A 21,152-nucleotide genomic window follows, 5' to 3' on the forward strand; every position below is an offset into this window, starting at 1 on the left:
GCCTTTGTGCTTGCTGGGCAGTTTCCTCTATACTTGAGCCATGCCTCCCGTCCAATCTTCTTGATTTTTTTTTTTTTTTTAAGACTCAGGCCAGGACCAGGTTACTCCTAAAATCCCAGCTACTTATGAGGCTGAGATCTGAGAATCACAATTCAGAGCCAGCCTGGGCATGAAACTCTGTGACTCTTAACTCCAATTAACCACTAGAAAACCAGAAGTGGCGGTGTGGCTCCAGGGGTAGGGTGGTGGCCTTGAGCTGAAGAGCTCAGGGGCAGCGCCCAGGCCCAGAGTTCAAGCCCCATGACTGACCAAACAAACAAATTCTCCAGGATGTGCTTAGGTGCTGGTGTTTACTTTATAATTCCGAGTCTGAAGGAGGGAAGAGCCAGCCTGGGCTACATGGTGAGATGCTGTCTCAAAACCAAACCAGACACAAAGTCAGCGAAGGCTTTCAAAACCAGAAATGTTCTTTTCAGTTCCCACATAACTACCAGGCTGGATGCCCTCCTGGGCTAGGAGGCTCAGCGTGGCTTCACACCCTTGAGGTTTTCCCCCAGAATCACCCAAGCAAACAAAATCTCCAGGAGATTTATGACTTTCCCCTGCCCTAAAGGTTGCTTCTGCCTCCCATCTATTATCCCAGAGCAGAGAGGCGGGCAGGAGGGGCTTTGGCCAGGCCCCCTCCAAGGCCAAATGCTGGATCCAAATGGCAGGAAGGTGGCTTCTCTCCATCACCGCTTCAGGAGCAGATGGGTTTGCTTTACAACATGTTTAATACAAAATGGCAGCAGCCACTGTGCAGCTGTAACAAAATCAGCCATAGGGCGTCCAGAGAAATGCACACAGCAGCCTTGGCTGGCCTGGAGCCAGGCCTGTGCCTGCCATGCAGTGTGCCGCAGAAGGTCACACGAGATCAGGACTGCCTGGTGCCAGTCCTGGTGGCAGACTGGTGCAGAGGGGCCCAGCGTCGCCGCCCAGGCGGCCAGCCCGTGTGTGTCAATCATCCCAAACCTGACACCCACTGCCCGGCTGGGGACCAGAGAAGCAAGGGGGAGGGATTTGACTTGTTTCCCCAGAAGAGATCACCGAGTGGGAATGAGGGGAGAGGCGGTGCTTGTGCTGAACTGGAGCAGAGAGGTTCACTCAAAAAACAAGTAGCACCTGCACACCTCCGTGGCGCCCCCCTCTCCAGAGGCTGGGGCATCAGGTACCCACGATGAAGAGCTAAGGGCACTGAGCTCTCCCAACAACCCCAGGAGAGCTAAGGCGCTTCCGGAGAGTCCACTGGAAGCTTTCAGTGGACTCTGACTGGCCTGGCGGTGAGGCCGGGGGAGGGGGGCAGGCTGGTGGCAGAGAAAGGCCCCTGGGTGCTGGGAGCTGGGTGACAGGCCATGGCGCTAGTGGAAGTCCGCATTGAAAGCTCTGCCAATGACCAGCCGCCTCACCTCACTGGTCCCACCGCCGATCTCATACAGCTTGGCATCTCGAAGAAAGCGGCCCATGGGAAAGTCGTTGATGTAGCCATTGCCACCTGCAAGCAGGGTTTGGGCAGAGAAGAGAACGCAGAAGTGGTGGGCACAGGCAAGGAAAGAGACAAGATGGCGACACGGTCACTACTGTCTTCAGGAACCAGTTCCAGGACCCCATCCCTTACGCAAGATGGTATAATATTTGCACACAATCTACACACATCCTGCAACCCTTTGTGTGTGTGACTTAGGGCCTTGCACTGGCTAGGCTGGCGCTCTACCATTTGAGTCATGTCTCCAATCTGGCATTTTGCTGGCTAATTGGAAATGGACCTTGCAGACCTTGCTGTCCAGGCTAGCTTTGAGAGCCTTTGGTTTTCAGCCCCGAGTAGCTAGGATTATAAGCGTGAGGCACCAACGCCCAACTACGTATTTTTATTTTTTTCTGTTGTTGTTAGCGCTTGAAACTCCTCAGGACCTGGGCGTTGTCCCTGAGCTCTTTCTTGCTCAAGGCTAGTACTCTACCATTTTGAGCCCCAATTTCTGGTGGTGGATTGGCAATGACTCTCAAGGACTTTCCTGCCTGAGCCGGCTATCCTCAGATCTCCGCCTCATGAGTAGCTGGGATTATATGCCAGTGCCACCAGCACCTGGCTTATTTAAAATTTTTGATATTACTAGGGCTTGAATTCGGGAATTCGGGGCCTCGAGCTTGCCAGACAGGTAACCTACCACTTCAGCCATACCTCTAGCAGAACAATATTCTTTTTTTTTTTTTTTTTTGCCAGTCCTGGGCTTGAGCTCAGGGCCTGAGCACTGTCCTTGGCTTTCTCAAGGCTAGAGCTCTACCACTTGAGCCTCAGCACCACCTGCAGCTTTTTCTATATATGTGGTACCAAGTAATTGAACCCAGGTCTTCATGCATGCTAAGCAAGTACTGTACCACTAGGCCAAACTCCTGGCCCTAGAACAATCTTCTTTTCCGATTATGTTCCTTGTTTATTTTTCTTCTTCTTGGTAGTACCGAGAACTGAATGTGTTTGTTGAGTAGGTGCTCTTGTCATCTGTGCACCTGCAGCACCTTGGGCTCTGGTTACTTCTGAGGTAGGGTCTCATTTGTGCCTGGGGGGGCCTGGACCAATATCCTTCAGCTTGTACTTCCTGCTCCAGCCAGAACGGCAGGGGTGCACAGCCACAAAGGTTTTGGCAATTTTTTTTGTTGATAGTTCCAATCTCAGCCTCCTGAATAGCGAGGATTACAGGTACGGGTCGCTGGCACCTAGCCTGGTTTTGGTCTTTTTTTTTGCTCTGAGACTGGGACTTGAACATACTATCCGATACTTTCCTTCATTGATCGGCACTGTACCATCTACGTTACGTCTTCAGCTCCAGTTTTGGTCATTTTTGGAGGGTCTCATTATATACCTCAGGCAGGCCTCAGACTTGTAGTCCTTCTGCCTTTAGCCCGCACCACCATACCCAGATATTTCTGATTACTATTATTAATAATAGTTATTATTATTTTTTGCGAGGCCTACAGCTTGAACTCAGGGTCTGAGCACTGTCTTTGGGCTTTCTCAAGACTAGAGCTCTACCACTTGAGCCACAGCACCACTTTGGTCTTTTTCTATGTATGTGGTACCGAGGAATCGAACCGAGGGACTTCACGCACGCTAGGCAAGCACTCTACCACTAGGCCCAACTTCCAGGCAGAGAGGAAATTTCTTTTGTGCCAACCCCAGCTGTGGGGAGGAGGGCAGCCCTGGGAGAGGATGGTGGGGAGTGGGGTTCACTCACCCAGACACTGGATGCCATCCAGGGCCACCTGTGTGGCGTTCTCGCCTGCGTAAAGAATCACAGCAGCGCAGTCCTGCGGGAGAGGGCGTGGCTCAGGGGGGCCGCACAGGGCAGGGCACGGGGGGCCCGGGGCAGCAGCTGCCTCCCCCCATTCCTGGGGGCCTCACCTTAGCAGTGCAGTGGCCCTCATCACAGGCCTTGGCGACGTTGTAGACATACTGCCGACTCGCCATGAGGCGCGTATACATGTCAGCCATCTTCCCCTGTATCAGCTGGGCAAAGGGAGGTCACAAGTCAGCATTCAAGGAGCAGTGCTGGGGGCTGAGGAGAGAGCTGTAGCTCCCCTAACTTCTGCAGCGCCTTCGAACCCCAAGGGTCAGGTTAGCAACGCTGCTTCCTCTTCCTTGAGCCCTGACCCCCTGCATCCCCCACTTTCTAGCTCTACGCTGACCCCTTCGTTCATCTCAAGTAGAAGCCGGTGGGAGAGGGCGATGAGCTTTGTGAAAAGCCAGCCCGCGTCCCGAGGCTTCAAGGCCATCTTGCTAGAGGGGGGTGATAGGCCGGCCACAGTGTCATCTGCGTCCTCATTCTTTATTAGAAGAACAAGGAGGAGGAGGAGGAGGAGGAGGAGGAGAAGGAGAAGGAAAAGGAGAAGGAAGAGGAGGATGAGGAGGAGGAGGAGGAGGAGGAGGAGGAGAAGAAGAAGAAGAAGAAGAAGAAGAAGAAGAAGAAGAAGAAGAAGAAGAAGAAGAAGAAGAAGAAGGCGGCGGCAGCAAAGCAGTCCTCTCACCTGGAAGTGGCCGATCTTCTGGCCAAAGGCTTCCCGCACATGCAGGTAGGGAAAGGCGTGGTCCAGGACAGCCTGCATGAGCCTGCAGGGAGGAGGGAGACGTGGCAGAGCTGGGTATTACACACCCCGGCATGGCACAGAGCAAGGAAGAAGGGCCTGCAGGGGGAAGCTTGATGAACGGGAACCTGGCGTCTCAGGGACAGCGGTGTGGCTCCCTGCCAGCTGTGCCCAGCACTGGTGCCCTTCCCCTGAACCAGAGGTGGCAATGGTGGGAGCAGGGGCTGGAGGGGACAGGAGGTGTCTGAGCTCCACTTCACCCCCATACTGCCTGGATGAGTTGCCTGTAGGCCACCGGATGTCATTTCCCTTCAGTGTTAACAATGACACACAAGAGGCTCCTCTGTCTCCAGGACTGGGGAGGCGCTCGGGGCCCCCAAAGCCTCACACTGACCTGTGCTCTCCACGGCCTGCTCACGCTTACCCCTGGGCTCATTAGCCCCTCCAAAGCCCCACACTTACCCCAGAGGCCCGCCCGCCAGCACCAGGCGCTCCAGGTCCAGGCCACTCATCAGCACGTAGACGCCCTTACCCTGCTGGCCCAGGATGTTGGCGGCTGCGGGGGGGGGGGGGGGGGGGAATGCTGGTCAGAGGAAGAGGTTACCCACAGTCCCTCCACTCTGGCCTCCCAGCCAATCTAAACAAGGGCCTGGCGAGGTGGCTGGCTCACATCTGTCGTCCTTGCTACTCAGGTGGCTGAGATCTGAGGATCAAGGTTCAAAGCCAGCCCGGGCACAGAAGAACCTGAGACGTTTATCTCCAATGAACCTCTAGAAAATGGGAAGTGGGGTTTGGCTCAAGGTGCCTGCTTGTAATGTCAACACCGGGTAGTGGAGGCAGGATTATGTTCAAGGCCATTGGCTGGGAAGTAGATAGAAGTAGTGCAAATCCTGCTGCATGAGATAAGCCAAGACCAAAGGAACGAAAGGTCTCCTTGATGTGTGGATCCAAACAACACACGAGCGATGACTCAACACTCAGGCACTGCAGGTCACTGACATGAATTTGGAGATATAAATATATCTATGTAGACATATAGGTCTATGACAGACTATATATTCTAGAGATATATATTCATCTATTATATAGATCAATATGTATCTATGACATGCAAAGATTCGCCTTAATTTTAATTATGCTCTTAAATTTAGGTGCCAATTGCATATAGAGATTTTTTTTCTTGGGATACTTGATTGTGGAATATGACATTTTAAATATAAAAACTCAGTTTCAATAAAAAACAAAACAAAACAAAACAAAACAACCTCGTAGGCTGGACAATGTGGTTCTTACTCCAGGTGCTACAATAGGGGATGTGGGCTTTAACTAGGATTCCAGTCAGATGTTGGGTTTCCAGGACCCCCACAACGCTAGACGTAACTCCTTGTGATGTTAAATATTTCTCATTCACCCGTGAATAGTGAAGAAGGAATCACTCTCTTCTCTGGTTCTGTCTACACCTGTAATCTACCCAGAAACCCGAGGATTCCCCTCCCCTGGGCTGCCTGCTGGGATCCGGCATCACCTCCCAGCACGACACACAGGAAAAATGCCATTCAGTGCTAGTGACAGAGGCTGGTGAGCACTGTCCTAGAAAGGGCCTGGGGAGTGGAGAGAAAATAGTACCAAAAGGCGGGGCTCAGACGTGGGGCTTTTCCTTCTTGTAAAGGATCTGGCTGGGCGCTGGTGGCTCACGCCTCTAATCACTGCTACTCCGGAGGCTGAGATCTGAGGACTGTGGTTTAAAGCCAGCATGGGCAAGAGAGTCGATGAGACTCTGCTCTCCAGTTAGCCACCAGTGGAGCTGTAGCCTTGAGCAAAAAAGTTATGAGGCAGCTCTCAGGCCCTGAGTTCAAACCCAAGAACTGGCACTAAAAAACAAAAACAAAAAAGCAAGATCTTCATGGACTGTCCTGTCCAGAGGCTTCGTCTGGAAGGGTGCTTTTCTGGAATGGGGGATGGAAAGGGCTGACTGGTCCCTAGTACTTTCTGGGCCATGGTAGAGTGTGACTCTCTTACAATGCTACATGGTGTCACGTTTTCACCCACAGGTCATGGGAGAAATCAGCTTGTTTCTCCTTCACTAAGTCCACTAAGTCTGGCTTTCATTAGTTCGTTTTCTTTTTTAAGCTTCATTAACAAGTGTAGCACACAATGTTGTGGTGTGGGCATGGAATGCTCCCTGGAGACATGGGTGTTGAAAGCTGGTTTCTAATGAAGAGGCAGGTGATTGAGAAGGAATGTGAAGTCACCAGTGAATCAGTTATAATCAGGTGGCATTATTGTGCAAGATGACTGATCCTTTCAGAGGTAAGGCCAAGTTGAAGGAAGTAGGCCATTGGGGGACTAGTGGAGGGAAAAATACCTTGTCTTGAGCCCCTCGGTCTCGTTTCCCTGGCCACCCAGGGGAGGCTCTGTCTTCTGAAGGGCTAGGGACTCGCCTTTCACCTGCGACTATTAGAATAGGAACCCCTGGCAATCTGTTGCCCACAGATGAGGCTCCACCCTTCATGGCGGCTTCTGGTGGACAGCTGCAGGGACAGGACTCAAGGAGGAAGCTGTCCAGCCTTGCAGGCCCTTGGTCTAGTCACAGGCCACGGAGCAGCTAACCATGCGAGCCTCTGTAACCCCATGAGACGGGCCTTCCTAGTTTGAGAAGGGGCTAGGGCAGGGGCTCCCCAATTCTCACAATACGTACCAGGAACCTGACAGTCTTCAAAGACAAGCTCGCAGGTGTTGGAGCCTCTCATTCCCAGCTTGTCCAGCTTCTTGGAGGTGCTGAAACCAGGCATGCCCTTCAGAGGCAAAGGAAACGCTTGTTAGATGTGGCTCCAACAAGGCTCGCCTGTGCCCGGGCGGTCCCTTCACCTTGCCAACACGCCCACATCCCACCCCCAGGCCCTCTCTCTGCACAGAAAACCGTTCCAGCTCTCACACCTCTGCTGCCAGCTTGCATTTCCCCAGTCCTCACCAGAAAAGCTCTTTCTCAAGGGAACCTCAGCCCTCCTCACTTTCTCAGGCTTTGCCTCCCCCCTCAAGGAACACCACTCCCGAGATGCTCTTTTGACCATCTGTCCCCAGTGGGGCTCCACCTGGGCCTAGGTCAGACACCTGCAGGCTCTGACCTGGATGACACAGGTGCATGTGTTGGCACAGCACTCTACTGTGTCCTCGCCCACGAGTCACCCCGCCACCTCCATCTCTCCACGGTCCTTTTTCTTCATGAAAGGCTTTTCGTTTTAGGAAAACTTGCCAGTTTTCTTTTTTTCTTTTCTTTTTTGCCAGTCCTTGGTCTTGAACTCAGGGCCTGAACTCTGTCCTTGGGCTTTCTCAAGGCTAGTGTTCTACCACTCGAGCCACAGCACCACGTCTGGCTTTTTCTGTGTATGTGGTGCTGGGGAATTGAACCCAGGCCTTTATGCATGCTAGGCAAACTGAAGACAGAAGCCGCGCTGACCACACCCCCGGCACCTCACCTTCTCCACGATGAAGGCTGTTATGCCCCGAGAGGCTGGCAAGGCAGTCAGATCCGTCTTGGCATAGACGATGAGGACATCAGCGTCAGGGCCATTAGTGATCCAGAACTTGTTTCCATTCAGGATATAATGATCTCCTAAGGGGCAATGTCAGCTCCACTGGCTGTCTCAGCCAGCTCGCAGAACTTTAGGATCTGGTTGGCTGAGAAAGTATGGGAGACAGATGGGAGGCACCCCCCGCCCCCCCTTGCTGCTTCCTGGCTCTGATCAGCCTCCCCTCACTGCCCACATGAGGCTCCCTAGCTGAGAGTAGCTTAACCTTTCTTTTCTGCCTTTAGCTTCATGGAGACGACGTCAGAGCCGGCATTGGGCTCACTCATGGCCAGGGCTCCGATGTATTCTCCGCTTATCAGCTGGAAAGAAAACCCGACAGGCCTGTCACCACCTCAGAAGTCACTGCCTTACAGCACTTCGCTGAGGCTGCCTCTTCTGGAACCATTCCGGTCACCAGACTTCAAACCGCGGTGACATCCAGACAGGGAAGCCTGATACCCATCTCCCTTCCATCTCTTCTTCGTCTTCTTTTTTGTTTTTTTTTTTGGTGGGTCACAGGGCTTGAACTCGGGGCCTGGGTGATGTCCCTGAGCTCTTCAGCTCCAGGTTACCACCTTATCCCTGGGCCTGGATGCTGTCCCTGTGCTCTTCAGCTTAAGGCTTCTGCCCTACCCTTGAGCCAAGCCCCACTGTTTTCTAGAGGTTAATTGGAGATAAGAGTCTCAGGCCCTTTTGTGCCTGGGCTGCAGGTGAACCTTGATCCTCAGATCTCAGCCTCTCGAGTAGCTAGGATCACAGGTGTGAGCCACCATGCCCGGCCATCTCCAGTGGGGTCTTGCTCTGTGCTTGGGTCAGCCTGCATTGATTCTCCCACTTGAGTCTCTCGGTGTGACTGGGACCACAGTCAAGTGTTTCCACTGTGTTTCCCCCACAGTGGACGGAACAGGTGCACGCCACCATCCCACTCATCAGTTGAGTTAGTTTCTCGAATTTTTTGCCTGGCATGGTCTTGAACCATGATTTCCAGGATCTCTGCCTCTGCCTCTAGCTAGGATTGCAAAATCAGTAACCCCAGTCCTCCTCCCCTCTCCTCTCTCTTCTAATCCTAAGGCTGGAACCCAGGCCTTCACATTCCAGTCAAACCCTTCACCCCTAAGTTATATCTTCAGACCTGCTCTTGTCTTTATTTCTGTTGGCACTGGGGTTTGACCTCCAAGTCTTTATCAGTTGAGTCATGACTCTTGTACCCTTTTGTTTTGAAGTCAGGATCTTGCCACACCTTAAACTCCTGGCTCAAGTGATCCTGCTACCTTTGCCTTCTTAGAAACCAGGAATATAGGTATGCCAGCACACACCCTGTTTTTTTGTTAAAGTCTTCTTCAAATATTGTCTGGCCATGGTTCAATTATTGGGAAATTTGGCTGCATTTTTTTCTTTTTTGCCAGTCCTGGGGCTTGAATTCAGGGCCTGAGCACTACCTTGGGCTTTCTCAAGGCTAGAGCTTTACCACTTGAGCTACAGCACCACTTCCAGCTTTTTCTATGTATGTGGTTCCGAGGAATCGAACCCAGGTCTTCATGCATGCTAGACAAACACTCTAAATTAGGCCAAACTCCCGGCATTTGGCCCTATTTTTAACCTTTTTTTTTTTTTTTTTTTTTTACAGGGGGAATGGAAGAGGAGAGCAGCTATGCTTGCAGCCCTATTTTCAACTTTTTTTTTCTTTTTCCCCAATCATGAGCGTGAACTCAGGCTAGGCACTGTTCCTGAGCTCTTTTGGCTCTTTTGCTCAAGGCTAGCATTGTACCACTATGAGTCACAGTGCTACTTTGGGTAATTAACTGGAGATAAGAGTCTCATAAGAACTCTTGTTTGGGCTGGCTTTGAGCCACGATTCTCAGTTCTCAGCCTCCTGAGTAGCTAGGAATATAGGTGTGAGCCCCTGGCACACAGCTGTTTTCAGCTTTTTGACTCAATTGTTTGAAGGTCACCCTGGATCTTCCTGAGTCCTTGACGTCATGCCACAGAAATCAAGTCAGAATGCCTTCCTCCAGCAGGACAGGGAGCCTTAGTTGATGGTTACGTTGACTACAACGGTAGATTCTTTTCTTTTCTCTTTTTTCCCTTTTGTGCTGTTATTAAGGCTTTGTCCTGGGGCCTGGGTTCTGTCCCTGAGCACTTTTGCTCAGAGCTCGCACTCTACCACCTGAGCCAAAAGCTCTATTTCTGTTTTTTTGTGGCTTACTGGGGAGGTAGGAAGCTCTCAAAATTTTCCTGCCTGGGCTGGCTTTGAACTTCAATCCCTAGATCTGTCTCCTAAATAGCTAGGGTCATGGGAGGGAGCCACGGGGGCCCAGTCCAGGGTAGATTTCTGTCTCCCCAGTTCCTCACCTTGGGGAGGTATTTCTCTTTCTGGGCCTCATTGCCGTTGCGCACAATTTGGTTGACGCAGAGGTTGGAGTGGGCACCATAGCTGAGCCCCACAGCTCCAGAGGCCCGAGATATCTCCTCCATCACCAGCACATGTTCCAGGTAGCCCAGGCCAGAGCCACCATACTTCACTGGAAGTAGAAAGGCGCACAGGTTCAATTATAACACAGTCAGGAATGTTGACTGGTGCAGAAGCAATACCCTGGCTACCAGTAGTCTCTGATCCATGTTCCCCTGAGTGTGACAGGCTGGTGCCCTGAGCACCTTCCCCGACAACTGGTTTGGCCAACTGCTGATGGCTATTACCAACAACTCTGGCTTTATCCCAGATTTTTTTTCTTCTTTTTTTTTTGCTAGTCCTGGGGCTTTGACTCAGGGCCTGGGAGCTGTCCCTGAGATTTTTTTTTGCTGAGGCTAGCACTGTATCACTTGCGCTACAGTTCCACTTCTGGCATTTGGGGTAGTTAACTGGAGCTAAGATTCTCACAAGAGCTGGGAGCATAGCCTACTGGTAGAGTGCTCACCTCGCATGCATGAAGCCCTACGTTCTATTCTTTGGTACTACAACACAGAAAAAGCTGGAAGCGGCACTGTGGCTCAAGTGGCAGAGTGCTAGCCTGGAGCAAAAAATGTCCAAGGACAGTGCCCAGGCACTGAGTTCAAGCCCCAGGACTGGGCTGGCTTTGAACCCAAATCTTCAGATTTCAGCTTCCTGAGTAGGTAGGAGGTACGAGCCACTAGTATCTTATAACATTGTTGTTGCTGCTGGTATTGCTTTTTTGTTGGTTGTGGGGCTTGAACTCTGAGCCTGGGCGCTGTCCCTGAGCTCTTCAGCTGAAGGTTGCCACCCTACCCCTTGAACCACAGTGCCACTTCTGGTTTTCTGGTTTTCTGGAGATAAGAATCTCAAAGCCTTTAGTGCCTAGGCTGGCTTTGAACCGTGATCCTCAGATCTCAGCCACCTGAGTAGCTAGGATTACAGATTACAGGTGTAAGCCACTGAATTCAGCAAGGTTTTTTTTTTTTTTCAGCATAAAAATAAATCTTTGTAGCTGGATATGGTGACTCACGCCTGTAATCCTAGCTACTCAGGAAGCTGAGCTCTGATGATCACAGTTCAAAGCCAGCCGGGGCACAAAAGGACCTGAGACTCTTATCTCCAATTAACCTCCAGAAAACGGGAAGTGGGGCTTGGCGCAATGGTGGGGTGGTAGCCTTGAGCTGAAGAGCTCAGGGACAGCGTTCAAGCCCCATGACGCCCTCCTCCCACACAAAAACCAAATCTTTATTTTCAGTTATTACCCACCAAAAAGGTTCACAGTTTTAGCACTTGACACGAAGTGAACTAAGAGGCAAATTCAAATCCATCAGAAATAACTAATGCACAAACTATGTCAAGTTTAAACTACCATTAAGCTTGCAACATACCAAATATTGCAACATACCAAATAGTGTTCTCTGGTGATTAAGGCTGACAGCTAATACAACTTGTATTTCTTTGTTTATTTGTCAGTCATGGAGCTTAAACTCTGTGCATGGGCACAGTCCCTGAGCTCTTCAGCTCAAGGCTAGTGCTCTACCACGTTGAGCCACAGCACCACTTCTGGCTTTTTCTGCGTATGTGGTATCGAGGAATCAAATCCAGGCCTTCATACATGCTAGACAAGCACTCTACCACTAGGTCACACTCTTGGCCCCATTCAACCTTTATCTCTCTATAGCAGTACACATAGGAACAGTAGGTGCTGAGGTGTTTAATTTTATAATCCGCAAACATAACCGCTACCCAAAGGCAAGTGTGGATTTAGTCCATGTGAGCTGTTGACCTCTTCTGAGGTTGCAGCATTTGTACTCTTAAGTCATTGTGTTTCAACTTTGAGCCTGACACACTACCTACTGAGCTGGGCTCCATCAACTTTAAAATATCTACTTCAGAGGCTGGGAGTTTGGCTTAGTGGTAATGTGCTTGCCCAGCATGCACGAAGACCTGGGTTCGATTCCTCGGTACCACATACATAGAAAAAAAACCAGAAATGGTGCTGTGGCTCAAGTGGTAGAGCTTTAGCCTTGAGAAAGCCCAAGGACAGTGCTCAGGCCGTGAGTTCAAGGTCCAGGACTAACAAAAACAAAAACTAAAATATCTACTTCATTTCTGGACATATATTTATAAGCTCCTTGATTTCTAGCAATCTTTTAGAAAATACTTATTAAAACACAAGTTGGAGGCCGGGAATTTGGCCTAGTGTTAAAAGTGCTTGCCTAGCATGTACTAGACTGGGCTTCAATTCCTTTTTACCACATACATAGAAAAAGCTGGAAGTCCACAACTGACAAAAAAAGAAAAAGAAAAGAAAGAAAAACGTTGAAGTGAGGCTCAAGTGGTAGAGCTCTAGTCTTAAGAAAGCCCAAGGATAGTGCTCAGACCCTGAGTTCAAGCCCCAGGACTGACAAAAAGAAAGGAAGAAAGGGGCCAGGAGTTTGGCCTAGTGGTAGAGTGCCTGCCTAGCATGCACGAAGAGCCGGGTTCAATTCCTTGGCACCACATACATAGAAAAAGAAAAAGCCGGAAGTGGTGCTGAAGCTCAAGTGGTAGAGCTCTAGCCTTGGAAAAGTCCAAGGACAGTGCTCAGGCCCTGAGCTCAAGCCCACACAAGTTGGGTGGGGTGTTGGTGGCTCACCCCCATAATCCTAGCTATCTAGGAGGCTGAGATCTGAGGATCATGGTTCAAAGCCAGCCCAAAGTCCATGAGACTTTACAGAAAACGAGAAGTAGTGCTGTAGTTCAACATGGTAGAGCACTAGCCTTGAGCTGAATTGCTCAGGGACAGTGCCTGTGTCCAGAGTTCAAGCTCCATGACTGACAAACAAAGAAACACAAGTTGTATTAGCTGTCAGCCTTTATCACCAGAGCACTAGCCTTGAGCAAAAAGTGTCCAAGGCCAGTGCCCAAGCTCTGAGTTCAAGCCCCCAGGATTGGCAGAAAGCAAACAAAAATGAAAACAAAGGGTTAACGGAGAAAGTACAGCAAGCCCAAAGGTTGGGGGTGAGAGTGCTGATTCAGAACATCAAATACAGGGATGAGGCCAAGAATATCTATGCAAAGGCCAGAGGAAGGTGAGATTCCTCAGGATCTCCTGGGAGCCAAGACGTGGCCAGCTCATGGGCAGAAGGAGAGTCACTAGCTGAGGAACAGTCAGCAGAGCGCAGAAAAGATAGGGGAGACTGGGCGTGGCCTGTCATCCTAGCTATTCAGGAGGCTGAGATCTGAGGTCGACATTCAAAGCAAGTAGGAAGTTCATGTAGGAGACTCTTATCTCCAATTAATCACTAGAAAACGGGAATTGGTGTTGTGGCTTAAGGTGTAGAGAGAGCTGCAGAGCTCAGGGACAAACGCCCAGGCCCAGAGTTCAAGCTCTATCATCCCCCAAAACATAAAACAATAACAACAAAAAAAGGGATAAGGAGTTTCAGAGCTCCCCATTAAAAAGTTTTCCTGGATACAGACCCACGCTCAGAGTGACTGGTTCTCAGTACTATTCACGTGGGTAAAGCTTGCTTGGCAAGGCCCTCACACCAAGAAATCAGGTTGGTGCAAGCAAGGTTCCTTGGAAAGGAAGGAAAGCAGCACAAAGGCAGCTGACTTAGAAACAGTTGAGGCACTGGACGAGCCTGACTCGGCTTAGGTATACTGGCTGATCCTTCTGCCAAACACACAGAAGCCTGGACTCCTCTCTGGGCTCAGTAAGCACCCTCTCAAGTGCAAAAAGGAACAAGTGCTTGGGCACGGCCTTGCCATTCCCTTTCATGTTTCTCTTAGGAGCTATGTCGGAGAGAACATAGGGAAAGCCGCTCTACCTACCGGGTGCCGTGATGCCCAGGACCCCCAGGCTCCCCAGCTGCTTCCAGAACTCCTGTCAACAGAGAGCGGGGAGGGAATGAGGAGAAGGCAGCCCGGGCCCCCGTGCGCCCCTCCAGGCGGGCGAGGGCACCCCGCGCCCCAGCCTTGGGACTTACTCTCAAGTTCTGGAAATCGTTGGTCCGATCAATCTCCTGGGCCTTGGGGGCCAGGTGCTCCTGGAGGAACTTAGTCATTGTCTGACGAAGCTGGAGAGGGAGAGGGAGAGGGAGGGAGGGAGGCAGGGAGGGAGGGAGGCAGGGAGCACTGAAGTGCACGCCTCAGGCCAGCCAGAGCCGCGCCACCGCTCCTCCCAGGCCTTGCTCCGAGGTCTTGCTCGCCAGGGCCGCTCCGAGGAGGAGCGCCGGCCGCAGGGCGAATCCCCTCGGGGCTCATCCCAGGGCGAAGCCCTGGATGACCATCCAGGAGCCCATCAGACGCCTCGGAGACCGTCCGAGTCTCGCTCAGCGGTCTGCGCCCGCACAGACGCGGAGGCGCCACCGGCCGGGGCCCTGCCATCCCGCGGGCTCCAGCCCGTCCTCCGCGGAGGCGATGCCGGGATCCGGGGCGGAGGCCCGGGCGGGCGGCGGGCGCCGGTCCCGGGGTGGCCTCGGGGCCCGCGGCGGGTGCATCTCCATACCTGCTTCTGCTCCTCGCTGAGCCCGTTGATCGTGTCGTCCACCGGCAGCAGCGAGTGGGCTCGCCGGGGCCCGGGGCCCGCGAGGGGCCCCAGCGCCGGCCGCTGCCGCCAGCCCAGCGCCCGCCGCCCCAGCAGCCGCGCGGCGGTCGCCATCTCGGCCTCGCAGGCTTCCCGGGAGCGCAGGGCGGGGCCGGGGGTGCTGGGGGAGCGCGGAGAGGCCCCGCCCTCCTTTCCGGACGGCCTCGTCCAATCAGCGAGGGGGGTGGGTCCGGAGCAGCCAATCGCCTGCGGGGACCGCCCTCCCGGCGCAGACCCCGGCCTGGGGGCGAACCGGGCTCAGGGTCAGCGCCCGGGCCGGCTCAAGCCCGGACCCGAGGAGATGAAAGAGGAGGGGAGGGAGAGGACCAGGAGCTTGCCTAGCACGCGGGAAGGCCCGGTTGGATCCTTGGCACCACATACATAGAAAAAAGCTGGAAGTGGTGCTGTGGCTCAAGTGGTAGAGCTCCAGCCTTGAGAAAGTCCAAGGACAGTGCTCGGTGCTCATCTCCAACTAACCACCAGAAAAACAGAAGCAGCACTGTGGCTCCAGGGCTAGGGTGGTGGCCTGCAGCTGAAGAGCTCAGGGACAGCGCCCAGGCCCAGAGTTCAAGCCCTGCAACCCACAAAAACAAACCCCAAAAACACAAGGAGCTTGTCTTAGAGTACATAGGTCGTACACTGAAATAACAGCCTTGAACTGCAGATACCAGCCAGACTTGGCATTAAGCTTAGACAATATTTAACATGACAGTGTTGGTATTAAACCAGAAAAGTGCTCACATGTCCATAGTGGAGAGGACACAGGGCATGCAACTCTGGCACAGCCGAGACCTGGGAGAAAGCAGGGCCAACTCTAGTGAGTACTGGAGTGAGATCACTGGATTATTACATAACATGATTTGGGTGTTTTTTTTGGACTGAGACCTTTTCCTCATGGTTGACACTACCGACCCCCAGAGCCATGTCTCCAACTCTAGGTTTGTTGATTTTTGACCTGTGTTTTATTTTTTTAATTGCCAGTCCTGGCTTGATCTGAGGGCCTGAGCACTGTCCTGGGGCTTTCCTCAAGGCGAGCACTCTACCACTTGAGCCACAGCACCACTTCCAGCTTTTCTCTATGTATGTGGTACCAAAGAATTGAACGCAGGTATTCGTGCATGCTAGGCAAGCACTCTACCACTAGGCCGAACTCCGGGCCTAGATTATTGCTATTACTATTATTAATTTTGCCAGTTCTGGGGCTTGAACTCAGGGCCTGGTCACTGTCCCTCAGCCTCTCTGTGCTCAAGGCCAGCACTCTACCCTTTGAGGTTCAGCACCACTTCTGGCTTTTTCTGAGTAGTTTCCTGGAAATAAGAGACTCATGAACTTTCCTGCCTGGGCTAGCTTTGACCCTGATCTTCGGACCTCAGCCACCTCAGTAGCTAGGATTACAGGAAAGAGCCACCAGAGCCCAGTTTAGAGATTTATTCTTAAGGGTTCTTGTGTTTTTTCTTTTTGGCCAGTCCTGAGGCTTGAACTCAGGGCCTGGGCACTGTCCCTGAGTTTCTTTTGCTCAAGGCTACAGCACTACTGCTGGCTTTTTTCTGTTATATGACACTGAGGAATCAAACCCAATGTTTCATGCATGCTAGGAAAACACTCTACCATTAAGCCATATTCCCAGCCCAGTCCTGGGACTTGAACTCAGGGCCTGAGCACTGTCCCCGGGCTTTCTCAAGGCTACAGCTCTACCACTGGAGCCACAGCACTCTGGGCTTTTTCTACGTACGTGGTACAGAGGAATTGAATCTGGGTCTTTGTGCATGTTAGACAAGTACTCTACCACTAGGCCAAACTCCCGGCCCCCTGACTTTTAACCTTAGCGGCCGGTTTTCACCTGCCTAGCTGCTGGACTCCCAGCTAGCACAGTTCTGGGTGGCCCAACAGGTGTGGATTAAGCAAGCACATCTTTCGCAATCCAGGAGATGGCAGTTGTTGGGCTCAGATTAGGAGCTCCATGTGGAATTCTCAGAAATGACAGCTCACCTCTTTCCACCGTTTTCTTCAAGCATGGAATAACAAAATAAAAACACCCCTGTGTACTAAAAATTTGGATTAAAAAAAAAAAGGACTGAAGGAAAACAGGTTCATGTTGGTCAAGATGTTGGAAGATAGACTTGAACAAAGTGAAGCGGTTCATGCTGTGATCCTAATCCCAGCTACTTGACAGGGGCAGCCTGGGCAAAAAGTGCATGAGAAAAACTTTTGAGACCCCGTCACAGCCAGTAAATGAGTATAATAGCATGCACTTGTCATTCCATCTGTCCCAGAAGCCTAAACAAGAGGACTGTGACACAGGCTGGCCGAAGCAAAAAGCCAACATCTATTGAAAAAAAAATAAGGATTGGAGCTAGGTGCCTGTAATCCACCTAGAGGTACAGGAGGCTGAGATATGAGGATCGCAGTTCAGAGCCAGCTCAGGGAAAAAAAAGTCCATGATGGGCTGGGAGCATAGCCTAGTGGTAGAGTGCTCGCCTAGCGTGCACGAAGCCCTGGGTTCGATTCCCTGGTACCACATACACAGAAAAAGCTGGAAGTGGCACTGTGGCTCAAATGGCAGAACATAATCCTTGTGCAAAAAGTGCAAAAGTGTCCAAGCCCTGAGTTCAAGCCTCAGGACCGGGGGGGGGGAAAAAAGTCTATGAGACTCTTATCTTCAATAAACTACTCAGAAAATGCCAGTACTGGCACTGCAACTATAGAGCATTAGCCTTGAGCAAAAGACACTCAAGGACAGAGCCCAAGCCCAGAATTCAAGCCCCAAATTCATTAGCATTGCTCAATTAGACCTGCTTAGTAAAATACATAAATATTCTTTCTTATTGTTGTCATTGTTCATGGTGCTTGCTTTTGCTTTTCAGTTATTTGGGGAGGAGGGGAGGAAGGCAAAAGGGGAGTATGCAGGGGAGGGAGAAGGGGTGGACCAATGCAATCATGCTATTCAATATAACTGTGTGGAAAATGAACTATGCAATTTGTGGATAGGCCTAGGAGGGTGAGACTGAGGCCGAGTTCAAGCCCCACGACTGACCAAAAAAAAAGACAGAAAAAGGAAAAAGAAAACAACTAAAGATTAAAAAAAAAATGGTTCCTCCAGAAGTTAAAAGCCCCATGGCAGACCGGGAATACGGCCTAGTGGTAAAGTGTTTGCCTAACATATATGAAGTCCCGAGTTCTAGTTCCCTGTACCACATACACAGAAAAAGCTGGAAGTGGTGCTGTGGCCCAAGTGGTAGAGCACTTATCTTGAAAAGGCTCAAAGATAGTGCTCAGGCCCTGAGTTCAAGTGCCAGGTCTGGCCAGGGGAAAAAAAAAAGCCCCATGGCTTCAAGGCTTACCACACCATTTAGGCATGCCAGAATTGTGCATGCCCTACTGCTGTGGTTGCAAGATACACACGCAGTATTGGACAGGTTCAAAGTGCCAAGAGCACCATCGCACGTTACCAGGGGAAAAGTGTGACTAGACCTGCTTGGCTGCAGACCCCACATATTACACTATGAATGTGCCCCGACAGAGCCGTTTACCAGGGCAACAGTGGCTCAAGTAGCGTGGATGCAGCCAAGCACACTGGGTCTGACGTCTGCTTGGTGGGAGGGAAATTGCATTTGATATTGGGTCCAGATAGAAATCTGTGGTTCAAGTGGTGGCCCAACTTCCTAGCCAGCACAGGTTTACATCTCCAGACTCAGACCTCCCCTACAAGAAGAGAGCCACGTGTGGCTAAAACGGCACGGAAGCTGTTTCAACGGGGTCTCATACTGTCTGGGATCTTACCAATGCTTTCTGTAGTGGCATTCGCCTGGACCAGCTACCCGTCTAGTCCTGCCCTCTGCCATGGGATGATAGCTTGGGGTTTTACATCAATGTACATACGTTAGGACATACATTACTTGTAAAGGAGTGGGGGTAAGAGATCAGTCACCACAGGAGAACTGTCAGTCAAGGGAACCTCTTCTTGCAATGGGCAGCAACCCACAACAACCCACGACCAACCCACTTACTGGATTTCAAAAGTCCCTCTGCTGGCATCCAGCAGCATGAACCACCCAGGACCTTTATCTAACGCAGCTGCCACCTCTGATCCCAGCACTTCATTCTCAGCCATTGCTTTCCACGGACATCAGGGTGGACAACAGACCTGCGAGGGAGGCAGGCTTGCCTGAAAAGTCACAGCCAGGGTAGAGATGCCCGCCCGAGGGGGAGGGAAGGACAGCCAACTGTTTCTAGATCTTTTCCAGCAAGGTCCTGGATCTGGGATTGGTCTTTTGGCAGAGGCAAGGAAACCTGATAGTGAATAACAACGGCTCTTGGGCCCACATGTTGGCCCCATGCAGAACCAAACTCCCCATTCCAATGTGTGAGAGGAGCTCCGAGGTAACACTCACTCCTCTGGGATCCGGCCTCAGCAGAGTGACTGCTGCTGCTCCCCCTCCTTTTGTCTGGCATTCTAAATTCGCCTCTCCCGCCACTCCCAGTCCTGGGACTTGAACTCAGAGCCTGAGCACTGTCCTTGGGCTTCCCTCAAGGCTAGAGCTCTACCACGTGAGCCACAGCACCACTTCCAGCTTTTTTCTATGTAGGTAGGACTGAGGAGGAATCAAACCCCAAGTTTTTGTGCATGCGAGGCAAGCACTCTACCACCAGGCCAAACTCCCAGCCTGGCATTCTGAATTCGAAAGGGAAGCCACATCTAGTGATTCAGATGTTGACTAGTATTTTTTTTTTTTTTTGCCAGTCCTGAGACTTGAACTCAGAGCCTGGGCACTTAGACATTTTTTTTGTTCAAGGCTAATAATGCTATGCCACTTGAGCCACAGCACTACTTCTGTTTGTTTCCTATATATATGGTTCCGAGGAGGAATCAAACCCAGGGCTTTGTGCATGCTAGGCGAGCGCTCTACCACAAGGCGGAACTCCCAGCACGTGTTCCTGAACTCTTTTGCTCAAGGCCAGCAGTCCAGTCACAGCTAGAAGCACAGCTCTACTTCGTTTTTGAGTGCTTAAACGGAGCTAGGAATCTCACGGGGACTTTTCTTCCCAGGCTGGCTTTGAACCATCATCCTCAAATCTCAGCCTCCTACACAGCTAAGGGCCACCAGTGGCGCCTGGCTCTCAATGCAACTTTCACCTTGTGAGTTTCCTTTATTGTGTTAGAAACCGCTAAAAATACTTTTTGCTATGCATTTCAAGGTCCTAGAAACTGACTCAAGGATTCCCCCCCTTTCATCTTTATTGGAAAATAGTCTTTGTGCCTTTCCTTCCTCCAGCGACAGTGTTTCTCAGCTCAGAATGCAGGCAATAAAGAGGATAGAACCTCCATGGCTGTAAATTCTGACAGGTGGCATTCCTGTTCCTGGCACTTCTGCCATTGCTGCCCCTAGTTATCTGTGTGTATGTGTGCGCGTGCGTGCCTGTACATGCAAGTCCTGGGGCTTGAATTCAGAGCCTGGGCACTGTTCCTGAGCTTTTTTTTACTCAAGGTTAGCACTCTACCACTTAAGCCACAGTGCCACTTCTGGCCTCTTCTGTTTATGTAGTGCTGAAGAATCAAACCCAGGGCTTTGTGCATGCTAGGCAAGCACTCTACCACTAAGCCACATTCCCAGTCCACTGCTAGTTATGTGTGCCAAGCATGGTGGCACACACTTGTAATCCTACCACTGGGCAGGCAGTGGCAGGATCATCCAGATTTCCAAACCAGCCTGGGATACACCGTCAGTTCAGGGCCTGCCTGAGCGCCATAACAATACTTTACCTTAAAAAACAAAAAACGAACAACAACAACAACAAAACAGACACAAGAAATGGAGGGACAAAAAGAGAACAAATGCAGCAGTGGTACTTATGAGACATTATATTGAAAATGAACTTATACATGTGCTGGGGGGACGGGAGAGAAAAACTGGGAGATGCTAAGGGAAGGGGCAACATTGTTCAGAAACAATATACTCCTTACCTGACTTAGGCAATAGTAACCCCTCTGTATATTACCTTAACAATAAAAAAAAATTACAAAAAGCTTTTCTCTCCATTCAAACACAAAGGAGCTGGAAGTGGAGGCATGGTTCAATTGGTAGAACATCAGCCATGAGCACAAAAGCTCAGGGAGAGTAGCCCTGAGTTCAAGCATTAGGACCAACACAAGAGAAACACACACACACCCAAAACATACAACAATACAACAACCCAGAAACAAAAAACAGAACACCCCCCCCCCCCGAAAAAAAACCCTAATAAAGTGTGGGGATACAGGTCAGGGGCAGAACATGTTCTCTATATGCAAAGCCTCAGAAAAGAAAAAGCAGCTTCAAGCAGTGACTTGTCAGTCAAGTGGAGGAACGTCAACTGAAAGAAAGCAGAGAGGGGTACCAGTGGCTCACGCCTGTCATCCTAGCCACTCGGGAGAGCTGAGGAGAGTAGCTCTTAGTCAGTGGGAGTCCCCAAGAGACTCGAATCCCAG

At 51.1% G+C, this 21,152-nt stretch overlaps 1 protein-coding gene across 1 annotated transcript; it reads right to left on the reverse strand.

Annotated features, from left to right (window-relative positions):
* Window positions 1-754: 754 nt before the first annotated feature.
* Window positions 755-14,790, reverse strand: Ivd (isovaleryl-CoA dehydrogenase). Its single transcript, XM_090318609.1, has 12 exons — window positions 14,609-14,790; window positions 14,088-14,177; window positions 13,933-13,984; window positions 10,035-10,204; window positions 7,909-8,002; window positions 7,590-7,726; window positions 6,812-6,908; window positions 4,576-4,669; window positions 4,057-4,138; window positions 3,434-3,538; window positions 3,267-3,339; window positions 755-1,531 (listed from the first exon to the last, which is right to left on the reverse strand). Exons 1-12 carry the CDS (start codon window positions 14,759-14,761, stop codon window positions 1,398-1,400), a joined length of 1,281 nt encoding a protein of 426 aa, XP_090174735.1. The 5' UTR covers window positions 14,762-14,790; the 3' UTR covers window positions 755-1,397.
* Window positions 14,791-21,152: the final 6,362 nt, after the last annotated feature.

This window comes from Megascapheus bottae, chromosome 25 (assembly GCF_031878675.1).
Source record: "Megascapheus bottae isolate mThoBot1 chromosome 25, mThoBot2.hap1, whole genome shotgun sequence".
Lineage (NCBI taxonomy): Eukaryota > Metazoa > Chordata > Mammalia > Rodentia > Geomyidae > Megascapheus > Megascapheus bottae.

Excerpts from the sequence above, each read along its gene's own strand:
- Ivd (XM_090318609.1), bottom strand. The coding sequence starts at position 14,761 with ATGGCGACCGCCGCGCGGCTGCTGGGGCGGCGGGCGCTGGGCTGGCGG. Across the intron at positions 14,178-14,608 it reads TCAGCGAGGAGCAGAAGCAG|CTTCGTCAGACAATGACTAA; the intron begins GTATGGAGATGC and ends CTCCCTCTCCAG. Across the intron at positions 10,205-13,932 it reads CCTGGGCATCACGGCACCCG|TGAAGTATGGTGGCTCTGGC; the intron begins GTAGGTAGAGCG and ends TTCTACTTCCAG.